General features: G+C 43.5%; 1 protein-coding gene and 1 long non-coding RNA gene across 9 annotated transcripts in view; one reads left to right on the plus strand and one right to left on the minus strand.

The window, feature by feature from the left end:
* Window positions 1–14,215, minus strand: part of TRIM2 (tripartite motif containing 2) — a 126,451-nt gene that overhangs the window by 28,532 nt on the left and 83,704 nt on the right. For all 8 annotated transcript variants that reach the window (XM_040251426.1, XM_040251425.1, XM_040251424.1 and 5 more), the window contains exons 4-6: window positions 8,244–8,395; window positions 6,885–7,065; window positions 5,373–6,096 (exon numbers count right to left, since the gene is read on the minus strand). In XM_040251426.1, coding sequence (XP_040107360.1) covers window positions 5,373–6,096; window positions 6,885–7,065; window positions 8,244–8,395 — 1,057 coding nt within the window. The remainder of the gene's footprint in view (window positions 1–5,372; window positions 6,097–6,884; window positions 7,066–8,243; window positions 8,396–14,215) is intronic.
* LOC120871489 overlaps window positions 2,843–14,215 on the plus strand; it is a 15,255-nt gene continuing 3,882 nt past the window's right edge. Inside the window, exon 1 of the long non-coding RNA XR_005723033.1 lies at window positions 2,843–2,855. This is a non-coding gene — a long non-coding RNA (uncharacterized LOC120871489). The remainder of the gene's footprint in view (window positions 2,856–14,215) is intronic.

Below are 14,215 nucleotides of genomic sequence, written 5' to 3' on the forward strand. Positions count from 1 at the left end.
TTGGTAAAGATTTTTTGGATAGGATACTTAAGGCATAAGAAAAGAATTCAAAAATAAATAAGCAGGACCATATCAAACTAAAAAGCTTTTGTTAGCGAGCAAAAGAAACCATCAGCAATGTGAAAAAAAAAAACAAAAAATGGAATGGGAAAAAATATTTCAAACTAGGTATCTAATAAGGGGTTAATATCCAAAATATATAAAGAACTTACATAATTCAACAGCAAAAACCCCAATAACCCAATTAAAAACTGGGGGAAAGACCTGAATGGATATTTTTCCAAAGAACAGTCACAAAGGTCACATGAAAAGAAGCTCAAGATCACTAGCTATCAGGGAAATGCAAATTAAAACCACAATAAGACGTCCCTCATGCCTGTTAAAATGGTCACCATCAAAAAGACAAGAGATAAAATATGGTGCCATGCTCAACTAAAGATCCCGCACGCTGCAATGAAGACCTGGCCCAGTCAAACAAATTAAACAAACGGTGGCATGGATGTGGACTACTGGTCCTCGTGCACTCTTGGGAAACTGGTAAGGCCACTACAGAAAAACTGGATAAAGGATCTTTGAAAAATAAAAATAGAACTACCATATGATCCAGCTTTTCCACTTCTGGGTATGTTCCATGTCTGGTTGAATAGTGTGACTAGTATTCAGTCATAAAAGGGAGAAAATCCTTCCATTTGCGACAACATGGGCGGATCTTGACGGCATTATGCTAACTGAGAAAATCAATGAGACAAAGACAAATACTGTATGATCTCACTTACACGTGAAATCTGAAGCAAAACAAAACAGGACTTCACTGGTGGTACAGTGGTTAAGAATCCTCCTGCCAATACAGGGACACAGGTTCGATCCCCAGTCTGGGAAGATCCCACATGCTGCCGGGCAACTAAGGCCGGGAGCCACGCCCCTGAGCCCACGCTCTGCAAGCCCTGAGCCCACGTCCCTAGAGCCTGTGCTCTGCAACAAGGGAAACCACAGGAATGAGAAGCTTGTGCACCACACCTAGGGAGTAGTCTCTGCTTGTCACGACTAGAGAAACCCCTTGAGCAGCAATGAAGACCCAGTGCAGCCAAACATAATAAATAAATAAAATGAAAACAACACAGAACTCACAAAAAGAGATCAGACTTGTGGTTACCAGAGGCAGGAGGGTAGGGGAGAGGCCACTGGAGGTGAAGGAACTTCCCTGGTGGTGCGGTTGTGAAAGTGGCGCTGCTGGGGCTGGAACCAGGGCCATCCAGCCTCCCGCCCACAGCCTTGACCATTCACTCATATCCTGCATCACTGGAGTCAAGCAGCCGGAAGCTCAGCTGGGTCCTCAAGTCCTGCCTGCTCCCTCCTAAGGATGTTAGGAAGCTGCATTTCCTCTCCACTCGACGCATACTCGACGCATCACTCAGTCCTAGCACTTGTAAGAGCTCATGTGACTGCTGCAACAGGAAGCAGCCCCCTGCCTCCCGGGGGACACTGCCAGTAGATCCCTAGGCTCTCTGGAAATCGGCATCACAGTAAGTCACCGCATCACACTACACTGTTCAGCGCCCTCCGCTTCACCCGTACTGTGACGGGTCTCAAACCTCAGTGTGCAGAAGGGTTGTGGAGCCGGAGGCATGCAGATTCCTGGTCCCTTCCCCAGAGATTCTGATTCTGTACATGCAGCTTGGAATCCAGCAATTCTCATTTTTGCCAAGCACCCCAAGGAACTCAAGTGGTTTATGGGAAACACAGGTGCAATGTATGGCAAAACCAATACAGAATTGTAAAGTAAAATAAAAAATTTAAAAAAAAAAAAGTTTCTGCTTAGCAAGGAAACAGAACTTTGCTCTCTTCACTCTATTTCATGCTTCAGGTAACGGAATCACTATGGTTCCTCGGACTACTCAGTGTCTGATCTTCTTTCCCTTCACCTAAATCTCCCCTTTCCTCCTCCTAATTGGCAGACTCTTTCTCCTTCAAGGCCGGCTTAGGCTTAGGTGTCATCTCTAGAACCTTCCTTAACTCCCTGCTACCTGTCAGCCTCCCCATCCCGCCTGCCTCTGAAGGTGCTCCTTCTGAAGGCACCACATCGCCATGTCTGTCCCCTTCTAGACTGTGGCCTCCCCTAGGTCAGGCTCAGGATCTGATCCTTCTCTACATCGCCGCCCAGCCAAGTGGCGGGCACACAGCAGAAGCTCAAACAGCAAAGTCCCATTTGACTAGGGGCTGGTTGACCACGGACGAGAGGGAAAGTGTAAGTCAAAACTACCCTGGAAGACCTTGTCTACTCTCCAGAAAGTGACAGTTCACCTTCACAAATGCACACAGGTGTTCAGGTATGTACACAGTATAGCTGTCACGTATTTGCCCTTACGTATCTGTTGTAAGCTGAACTGTATCTCCACAAAATTCATATGCTAAAGTCCAGTCTCAACCTCCAGTACCTCAGAATGTAACTGCTTTTGGAGTTGAGATCTTTAGAAGTGATTAACTTAAAACAAGGCCCTAATCCAGTATGACTGGTGTCCTTATGAGAAGAGGGAGAGACGCCAGGAGTGTGTGAGCACAGGGGAACCTTCAGAGGGCAAAGCAGCGAGCAGGCGGAGAGGCCTCTGGGGAAACCGAGCCTACCGCCTCCTTGAGCCTGGGCTTTTAGCCTCCAGAACTGGGAGAAAAATCAGTCTCCTCCAGTTTATCACCCAGTCTATGGTATTGTTATGGTGGGCCTAGCAAACTTAGACATCATCTTTACTTCATTAACAACCGTGGACTTAGTGGTATATGCCAGGGACTGTTCTAAGTGCCTCACAAATGTCTAAACATTTAAACACCTTCCCCCAGTGGCAGTGAATCTCCAAGGATGCGTGTCTCAATGGGTTGGAGGGGACAGGAGGGAATCCCCTTCCCCTGGGGCGGGGCTGGGCATTCAGAATATAACTGGGGAAAAAAAAAAAAAAAACCCTAAGAGATATGTCTCTTTCCTCAGGTGAGACTCACAGTGGAATGGTGTCGAGTGAAAATAATAACAATAGTAAAAGGACGGCCATCTTTAACTCAGCAGTTACTGCACATAGGCAAATGCCAGCCCTAAGAATTCCTTCTTGTTTCACCCCTACAGCAACCTTAAGAATTAGGTAAGATTTCATTCCCTTTATTTTAGCGGAGGAAACTGGGTTAAGAAGGGAGAATCAGAATCAGGCCCAGATCTGGCCCTCTCTCCACTCTGCACACTACCTGGGAAGCAGACCAGGGAACTTGGCTGGGGGAGGGGAGATTCCAAACACAAGACTGAGTTTGCTCTTGATGCAGATCAATGGGGAGCAGCAAGGTCAATTGTTTTAGAAGAAAAGGCAGCAGGGAACATCTAACAGCCTTAATAACAGCTCATGCAACAACAATGGCTGTGGATTATTCAGCTCTTCCAACATGCCAGGCATTAAGCTTGGAACTTTGCACAGTTCTGAGAAGCAGATATTTTTATCTTTTCTTTTTATGGACATGGAAACTGAAGCCCAGGGAAGCTGGGAGACCTGCCCAAAGTTGAAGCAAGTGGCAGAACCGGAGTGGCAGGCCTGGGAGGCTCCAATCCTGTGCCACCCAGCCCACCCCCTCTGCTTTGGCAAGTGTCTCAACAGCCTCTGCACCCAACTGCACAAATGGCCAGTGAATGGACCAGGGCCTCCACATGCTGAGAAGGCAGCCTGCTTGCTATATCACAGTCTTTACCAAGATTTTTCCTAAAGAATAGTAAACAATATAGAGTATTAAATAATAACGAGAAATGAATAATAAGTAGAGCAGCTCTTGCCCAAGAGTGTTCCACGGAGCCTTATTTTCCCAAGATGTCCACAGGAGATGTGCTATGGTCAGAAGAGCTTGGAAGTGCTGCCTATTATCCCTCCACTGCCTGTGAGACTTACAGTGCACGTCAGCAGATTCTGAAGGTACTACGGCCAAAACAAAAATCTGTTTCCCTCACTTAAGCTAAGCTTTCCCCAATCTGTTTGAACCACAGAACTGTTTTTCTACCTGGGTCAGTGGCCATACCTTGAAGACCTTTTTAGAGATACTGCAGTGGAGGACTGAAGAGGCAGAAAGAGAAGCAAGTGGGAACCACTTTTGGATACAGTAGCTAACATGTAGACTTTTTTTTCTTAAGAATTATCAAATTGTGAGGACTTCCCTGGCTGTCCAATGCTTAAGACTCCATGCTACCAATGCAGGGGGCCTGGGTTTGATACCTGGTCGGGTAACTAGATCTCACATGCCATTGGCATGCCACAAAATAAAAAAAAAATTTTTAATATATATATAATAAAAGAATTAGTAAAGTGGTGGTTGTTTACATTTAGTTTGTTTAGAAAATAAACAGCTTTAAAAAATTGGAGGCAATAAAGCTGACAAGGGAAGGACAATTTGCATTCCCAAATCTCTTGGCTCATCCTAAGCCTTCTTGCTTCCATCCCAACCCCATTCTATTCTTCAGGTTTCCACCCACCCTCTCCTCTTGAGGCTGCTCTCCAGCTACACGCAAATGGACATAACCATAGCTTGCAATGCACCGTGCCTCTTGTCCCCAGGTCTTAAAACATGGAAGCAGTGACAAGCATCAGACCCTCTGCCCACAGTTACCTCCTGTGTTGGCACATTGCAGAGAAACCGTGAAGCTATTTGATAGAAGCATGTCTCTGCCTTTGGGTTAGGCAGAAGTACTCTAAAGACATTATTCCCATGGGGGCAGGAAAGATTGCCAACATTTCCTTTAAAATGTGCAGATTATGTACACACTGTTATATTTTAAATGGATAACCAAAAAGGGCCTACAGTATAGCAAAGGGAACTGTGTTCAGTATTATGTAACAAAAGAATCTGAAAAGAATAGATAAATGTATATATGTAACTGAATCACTTTGCTGTACACCTGAAACTAACATTGTTAATCACTTACATTCCAATATGAAATAAGAAGCAAAAAACAAACAAACAAACAAAAAAAAACTGCTACCAAAAAAAAAAAAGTCCAGATTATGAGTGCTGTATTTTTCTAACTCTCTTTTTGCTTATTTTCAGTTTCTGATTTTCCAGAATAAATATGCAGCGCTGGCGTGGTGAAGAGGAGAAGGAGGGGAAGGAGGGAGGGGAGGGAGGAAGAGAGAGCAGGGAAGGAAGAGGGAAGAGGGAGCAGGAGGAAGGAAGAGAAGGACACAAACCTTCTCCGGAGCAGAAGCCTGCATGAGCTCACCTAATAGAATACAGTCGTTTATCTCCCACACCGTCAGCCCGAGCTGCGACCTGCCAAGTCGCAAGTCGCGACACCTCCCCAGTCCCGCCTTGAGCCCAGCAAAATCCCGCGTGCAGGCGCAGCGCCGCCCGCCCCTTACCCACTCGGAAGATCAGGTCGTCTTCGATGGGGTTCTCTTTCCGCTTCCCGGTGCTGTACATGCTGGCGGGTCTCTTGACAGCCTTCTGCTTCACATGGCCGCTGCCCGGGGACTTCACGCGCCGCTTCACGCCCTCGGTGGTGGGGGACACATCCGCCGAGCGGATCACCTTCAGCTTGAACGGGCTGCCGCGGATGTGCTGGTCGTAGAGCCGCAGCGACAGCGTGAAGTCGCCCTCCTTCTGCACGGTGTACAGGAACTCGTAGGTGCCGTTCTTGTTGTCCAGGATCTCCCCGTCGGCCACGCTGCCGTCGGGCGTGCTCAGCTCCGCCGTGAGGTAGGCGTTGCCCGTTTTGCACAGCTCGCCGTCTTTGTCCTTGGTTGTTATGGTAACAGACATGGGCTGCCCGATGATGGTCTGCCGCAGCCCCTCGCCCGTCGCCACCGTCTCGGAGGCGACGGCGTTGGTGGTCAGAATCGTTCCGAGGTTGTGGATGGACTTCTTGAGCCCCTCGGTCTCCACGATGAAGTCCAGTTGGTCGTTTTCTCGCGGGTGCAGCGGGAAATCTTGGTCCGCCAGTTCGTTGAGCTTCTCGCTCATCTGCTTCTTCACCAGCAGCACCTCCGTCTCCGTGCCGTGGTTCAGGGCCTGCGCCGTGAAGTTGCTGCAGCTCTTGATGCTCTCCTGCCCCTCGAGCAGGGTGTCCAGCTGCGACTGGAGGACCTGCGGGGAAAGCGAGCCGCTGAGCGCCGCCCACGGCGTGCCCCGGGGCGAGGGGGGGGGTTCCGTTTAACCCAGTGAACCCGGCTGTAATGCTGAATCCTAAATCGCCTTCCCAGCCCCCTCTCTTTCCCGTCCTCCTCGCCTCATCTCTCCCACACACATATTTCTGGGATCATGTGTCTGGGGTGAGCTGAAACGTCACCGAGAGCGCGGCAGCCAGAGTGCTACGCCTGACATCTGAAGTATTCCTTACTCACTCTCTTTCCCTAATGTTCAAAGTTCCCCTGTCATCAGCTCAAGGAACAGAAACCCGACAAATGAAAGCTCCACATCTGAATATCAGAAGCTTTCATCCCTGGTTTTGTGATGGGACGTGCAGAGTTAAACAGGCTGCAGTCAGGGTTCACTCTGAAGTTGACTAACAGGTTGTTGTGGGCGAGAGAGTCATCAAGAGACTATTAGACATTATAATTAAGGAAGGAAAACAATCCAGTTTAACCCTAAATCCTGAAAGTATTACTTTATGTTCACCCTTGTCTTTTATATAGTCAAGTTATAAAGTGGTACTTAAGGCCACAGAATCATAGTTTTGGTGAAAACAGGAAGGAAAACATAGCTGGAAACAGGAAAAATTATGCTGTTTAGTAAAAGCTAGTCTTTACCAAACAACAGTGACACTTAAGAACCCATTTGAGTCCCCTTTGCTGCTGGCGGAACAGTGAGCTGGCGTCAGGGAGGCCCAGGATCAAGCCTCCTATGGGATGTCCTAAGAATGGCTGGAGTCTTACTTTGTGTTTGAGGCCATAGTTGACTTCCAGCTCCATGAGCAGCACACTCTTGCGCACGTTTAAAGTCTTCTGGAGTTCATCAAAGGTAGAATGGATGTCCTCCACAATACTGGCCTTTTGGTTGGTTAGCTGATGGATGATTTCCGAGATGAACTGAAGAGCTGAACCTATTTCTGGGAGCCTGGAGGACAGTTGTCAGAGGTCGTTATTCCAGTGACATTCACAGAGAAGTAGTAAAACAAAACCAAAACTATCCAAGCACTGTATTTTGTCAAGAAACATTTTCTATGCCTTTCATCATCTTTAAAAAGTAAAAACTGAAGAACAGAATCATAAGACGTGCCATAATTACTGCCTTTGCGAAAAGAGACTTTGAGGATCCATGTCTTATTTCAATCTACCTCTGATTTATTTTTAATAATTGATGGTACAAAACCTCAAAGCTCTCAAAACCCCTCGGCTTTTTCTCCCACTCTAAATCAGGCATATTCTACAGTGGACAAGCACAAGGTCCTACTGTATAGCACCGAGAGCTATATTCAAAATCCTATGATACAGCAAAATGGAAAAGATTATTAGGCATTACAGGATGTTTAACAGCATCCTTTCCTCTGTTCCTCCCACACACACAGTTGTGACACCAAACTGTCTCCAGACATTGCCAGTCTCCCCTAGGGGATATCATGGCCCATGACTGAGGACCACTGTTCTAAATAGTCAGCTATATCTTCTTCCCCAATCACATGAAAAACTGACCCAAACTCAGAGTTTCCTGTGAGCTTCTTGCAAGTTTCCAAGTTCTTTTAATTAGTACAGAATAGCCACACTTTTCTCACTTCAACTGTTGGTAAAGATTTCTTTTCAGCTGGCTGTTTATTTCCTCCCTTTGATCTTTCTCATGCATCACACAGCTACCCCGTTCCCTCATCTCCTTGCCAAATAAAGAGCCTGGAGGCAAGGAAGCAGAAGGAAAACTGAGCAGTCGCTGCTCAAGACCATTCTGTTGGGCTCAAGCAAAGAGGAGCCAGTCACAGTTGGCATAATGGCCTGTAAGTGAGTCAAGAACAGTAGCTAAGAAAGGCTCTTCAGACAGCCTGGTTTCAGGCACCAATTTCAGAGATCTGAGAGCATTTTCCTCGAGTATATTTTGTTCATTTAATCATACAAAGGTGCTGAAAGAAAAGCCTACTTATAACAAGGGGATTGGAATTTTACCAAGGGGCAAGGGATCACCCTTATCGCTCACTAGTTTATGACAAAGGAGAATTTACTCAGGTGACATGAACCTTCTATCCCACTGGGAAATGAACCCTAGAGGCCGCAGGCGGCCGGCCGAGAGCGCGGAGGGGGTGTGCACACCTTCTGTTGGCGGCGTCCAGCTGCACCTGGAGCGAAGCCTTGTGCTGCTCCACCACGTCCTTGAGCGGCACGGTGGGGTGTTCCGCGTGCTCCCCCGCTGTGCACTCCCGGCACATGGCGGTCTCACAGGACTGGCAGTAGAAGTCCATCACCTGCGGGCGACACGAGAGCGGCTCCCGTTCGCGGCCTGGGCCTGAGCGCCGACCAGGCGCTGGGTCTTCCCCAGCGTCCGCTCAGCAATTCCCACAGCCTCCCCGGGAAGCGGAGAGTGCTACATCCAGCGTCACAGGGGAAAAGGGGAGATAAACTTTTGTGTGCCAGGTCTCAAACACAGATAGATCGGACTCCAGAGCAGCTGGCGCAGGCGCAAACCCAGCTGTGCCTGGCCACTGCCCTAAGGCAGGACAGCGCAGTGCTGTGGTGCTCAGATACTTGGGTCTCAGGACTCCTTTGCACTCTCTATAAATGACTGAGCACTTGAAATGCTTTTTGTTTATGTGAGTTATATCTACAGCTGCTTATATTAAAAGTGGAAACTGAGAAACGTTCCAAATATTAATTCATCAAAAGCAAAACTAAGCCCCATTAAATGTGAACATAAATAATATGATTTATGACAAGTATATTTTGCAAAACAGAAAATCCTGTGAGAAGAATGGCACTGCTTTCCATATTTGTAAATCTCTTCCGAGTCTGGCTTCACAAAAGACAGCTGGATTCTCATATCTGTTTCTGTTCAGTCTGTCTTGATAGCTCATGCCATACAGTCTCTGGAAAATGCCACCGTATACTCTTGAGAGACTGGCAGTGAAAAAGGTAAATAATGTTTAGTATTATCATACAGTTGTGATCTTGTGGATCTCCTGAAGCGGTCTGGGGACCCATAAGAGTTCCTGGATGGCACCCTGAGAACTGCTGCTGTTTGGATAAGAGATGAGCGGGACAGAACAGTTTGCATCCTGGCTCCACCACTTCCATGACCTCACCGTGTCTCAATTTTCCCTCTGTCAAATGGAGACAATTGTGCAACCTACTAACCTACTTCACAGGGCTGCTGTGAGGATTCAGGGAATAATTTGCACAGAGAACTCAGATGATGCCCGGCACTGACAAAGAGTAAGTTCCTAAGCAGTAGCAGCGATGATAATGATGATGATATCGTTTGCTTACTTGAAAATAAAACCCCTTTATCTTGATTAAAGATGAACTCTTGGTAACAATATAACATAAAGCCTGAAAGTTTTGTTGTGAAGGCATTCCCCTTATTCTCTCAGCGGGAAATAACTTCTTCCAATTTTGAATTCCCAAAGCACTTTGAAGGGGGGGATTTTTTTTCTTGAAGTATAACACACATTTTAAAAAATGGCATAAATCCTAACACATTGATTTTTTCATAAAGTGAATGCACCCACTAAAGCAATTTTATTCATATCCCTTTTATGAAATATTTATAAGATTTTAAGTTACTGAGCACTAAAACACTCTCAACCCAGAGCCTAGGTAATTCCTTACACATAGTAGGTATATAACAATACTGATGAATGTATCAGCTGTACGCTGTTTATAAGAGATTAACTTTAGGTTGAAAGTGAAAAGATGGAAAAAGATATTCCATGAAAATAGTAACCAAAAGAGAGCTGGAGCGGCTATTCTCATATTAGACAAAATGGACTGTAAGACAAAAGTTGTTATAATGGACAGAAAGAAAGAAAGAAAAGAAAGAAAGTGAAGTCGCTCAGTCGTGTCCGACTCTGCGATCCCATGGACACCAGGCTCCTCCGTCCATGGGATTTTCTAAGCAAGAGTACCGGAGTGGGTTGCCATTTCCTTCTCCAGGGATATAACAGACGGAAAAGGACTATCAACTATACTTCAATTAAATAAGGACATTAATAATGACAAAATGGTCAATCCGTCAAGAAGAGATGACAATTATTAACAAAGAAAAACTGATAGAACTGAAGGGGGATACAGAATTGTAAAATAAAAATAAATAAATAAATAAATATTAAAAAAAAAAAAAAAAGAACTGAAAGGGGAAATGGACAGTTCAATAGTAATGGTTGAAGATTTCAATATTGAACTTTCAGTAATGATAGAACTATTAGATAGAAGATCAGTAAAGAACTTGAAAAACAGTATAAGCAGTATAAGCCAACTTGATCTAACATCCACATAGAGAACATTCTGTTCAATAACAATGCATTTTTGCCATGTACACGTGGAACATTTTCCACAATAAACCATATACAAAAGTCTCAATAAATTTAAAATGACTGAAATCATATAAAGTATCTTCTCTGGCTATAATGGAATGAAATTAGAAATCAGTAACAGAAGAAATCTGGAAAATTAACAAATATGTGGAAATTAAATAACATACACTTAAATAACGAGTCAAAGAAAAGTTACAAAGGAAATTTAAAAATAGCTTGAGATTTTTTATTTAAAAATAACATGCCAAAATTTGAGAGACAGTACTCAAAGCAAATTTTATAGTTGTAAATGTCTACACTGAAAAAGAAGATCTCAAATTAATAAACCTAAGCTTCCACCTGAAGGAACTAGAAGAACTAAACCCAAAGCAAGCAGAAGAAAGGAAACAAAGATCAGAGTGGAGAATAGAAAAACAATCGTGAAATCAATGAAACCAAAAGTTGGTTCTTTGTAAAGATCAACAAAATTGACATAATACTATGGACTGTTGTAGGTCAACAGATTAAATAACCTAGATAAAATGGATAAATTCCTAGAAACACAGAATCTACCAAAACTAACTCAGAAGAAATAGAATATATGAATAGACCTATAGTAAGTAAAGAGACAAAACAATATTCAAAAAACCTCCAACAAAGAAAAGTCCGGGGCAAGATGGCTTCACTGGTGATTCCTACCAAACATTTAAGAATAATGAACACCAATCCTCAAAGTCTTCAAAAAGTAGAAGAAAAGGGAACATTCATTCATTCTAATAGGCCGGTAATACACTGACATCAAAGCCAAAAACATCATGGAAAAAGAAAATTATAGACTAATATTGCCTATGAATATAGGTGTGAAAATCCTTTACAAAATACTAGTAAGCTTATTCCAGCTGCATATTAAAAGGACAAAACACATGACCAAGTGGAATTTCTTTCAGAAATGCAAGGGTGGTCCACACACAATAATCAATATATGTGATATACCATGGTAATAGGATGAAGGGAAGAAAAACCATATGATCATATTAGCAAACGCGAAAAAGTACTGACAATACCAACACCTTTTCATGGTAAAAAACACACTTATCAAATTAGAAGGAAAATTCCTCAGCTTGAAAAAGGGAATTTACAAAAACCCACAGCTTCTTGAATGGTAGTTCCCTAAGATCAGAAATAAGAAAGGGATGTCCACTTTTGGCACTTTTTTTCTCACTTTTGTCACTTCCATAACAATGTACTGGAAATTTTAACCGGAGCATATAGGCAAGAAAAATAAATAAAATGCATCCAAATCGGAAAAGAAGTAAAAATTTCTCTATTCAGAGATGACTTACATATGGAAACTCCCCAAGAATACACACATGCACACACATACATACAATAGAATACTAGATCTAACAAATTAATTCAGTAAAGTGTTAGGATACAAGATCAACAAACAAAAATCAGTTGTATTTCTATTCACTAACAATGAAAAATCAAAAAACGAATTTAAGAAAATTCCATTATAATAGCATCCAAAAGAATATAAAATATTTAAAGAATAAATTTAACCAAGAAAGTGTAAGACTTATACACTGAGTACTACAGAATATTGTTGAAAAAAATTAAAAAATAATGGAAATAAATGGAGAGATATCTTATGATTATGACTTGGAAGACTTAATATTGTTAAGAGCACAGTATTCCCCAAACTGATCTACAAATTCAATGAAACAGCTATCAAGATTCTAACTTCTTTTTTCACAGGAGTGAACAAGCCGTTCCTAAACTAACAGAGAATTGCACTGGGACCCTGGATAGCCAAAACAATCTTAAAAAAGAGTTTGAAGAGCAAAATTGAAAGGCTCATATTTCTAAATTTTGAAACTACTTATGTGTTACCAGCATAAGAACAGGCATATAGATCAATGGAAGAGGATTGAGAGTTCAGAAGTAAAAATAATACATTTATGGGCAATTGACTCTTGACAAGGATGCCAAGACCCCTCAATGAGGGAAACAGTTTTTTTTTCAAGAAATAATGTCAAAGCTACTGGATATCTACATGTAAAAGAATGAAGCTGAAACCTTACTTCACTGCATATATAAAAATTAACTCAAAATAGATTAACAACCTAAATGTAAGGGCTAAAACTATAAAAATCCTGGGAAAACACCCATAGGGTTAACTCTTCATGACCTTGGACTTGGCAACAGATTCCTGGATATGTATGACACAAAAGCACAAGCCAAAATAAAAAAGATAAATTGGACTTCATCAAATTAAAAACTTGTATATCAAAGGGCAGTAACAGAAACGTAAAAGGAATGGGGAAAATATTTCCTAGTTATACATCTGATGAGGATGCAGTATCCAGAACATATTCAAAAACCCTGTAACTCAAGAACCCAATTCAAAAATTGTCAAAGGAATTAAATAGACATTTCTTCAAGGAGGCTAAATGAATGGCCAATTTTCACAGGAGAATACTTTCAACATTATTAGTCACTAAAAAAACGCAAATCAAAACCACAACGAGACATCACAGCACCTAGGAGGGCTGCTGCTGCTGCTGTTGCTAAGTCACTTCAGTCATGTCCGACTCTGTGCGACCCCATAGACGGCAGCCAACCAGGCTCCCCTGTCCCTGGGGTTCTCCAGGCAAGAACACTGGAGTGGGTTGCCATTTCCTTCTCCAATGCATGAAAGTGAAGAGTGAAAGTGAAGTCACTCAGTCATGTCCGACTCTTAGCGACCCCATGGACTGCAGCCCACCAGGCTCCTCCATCCATGGGATTTTCCAGGCAAGAGTACTGGAGTGGGGTGCCATTGCCTTCTCCCTTAGGAGGGCTGGACTCAAAAAATCAGATAAAAACAGGTGTTGGTAAGAATATGGAAAATCAGAACTTTCATGCTTTGCTGGTGTTCAACTCTACCATATGACCCAGCAACCCAAGAAAACTGAAAATGTATGTACATACAAAAACTGTACATGAATGTTTATAGCAGCTTTATTCATAACAGCTCAAAGTGGAAAGTGGAAACAACCCAAATATCCATCAACTCATGAATAGATAAATGAGTTGTGGTAAATTATTTAGCCATAAAGAAACGAATGATGTTCTGATATTCACTACAATATAGATGAACCTTGGAAACATTATGCTAAATGACAGAAGCTAGACTCAAAAGCGGAGAAGGCAATGGCACCCCACTCCAGTACTCTTGCCTGGAAAATCCCATGGATGGAGGAGCCCGGTGGGCTGCAGTCCATGGAGTCGCTGAGAGTTGGACACGACTCAGTGACTTCACTTGCACTTTTCACTTTCATGCATTGGAGAAGGAAATGGCAACCCACTCCAGTGTTCTTGTCTGGAGACTCCCAGGGACGGGGGAGCCCGGTGGGCTGCTGTCCATGGGGTCACACAGAGTCGGACACGACTGAAGCGACCTAGCAGCAGCAGCAGACTCAAAAGGCCACATATTATAGGATTGCATTTGTATCGAATGTCCATAATGGACAGATCCTTAGAGATAGAAAGCAGGTGACGGGTGCCAAGGGTTGGGGTGGTGGGGAGGGGATGAAGAATGACTGCTTAACAGATACAGTTTCTTTGGAGGATATAATGAAAATCTTCTGGAATTAGATAGTAGTGATGTTTGCACAACCTTTTTTAATATACTAAGAAGGACTTCAGCGGTGGTTCAGTGGTAAAGAATCCAGCTGCCGATGCAGGAGCTGTGGGTTTGATCCCTGGGCTGTGGGTTTGATCCCTGGGCTGTGG

The sequence above is a fragment of the Oryx dammah genome, unplaced genomic scaffold, assembly GCF_014754425.2.
Source record: "Oryx dammah isolate SB20612 unplaced genomic scaffold, SCBI_Odam_1.1 HiC_scaffold_12, whole genome shotgun sequence".
Classification (NCBI taxonomy): domain Eukaryota; kingdom Metazoa; phylum Chordata; class Mammalia; order Artiodactyla; family Bovidae; genus Oryx; species Oryx dammah.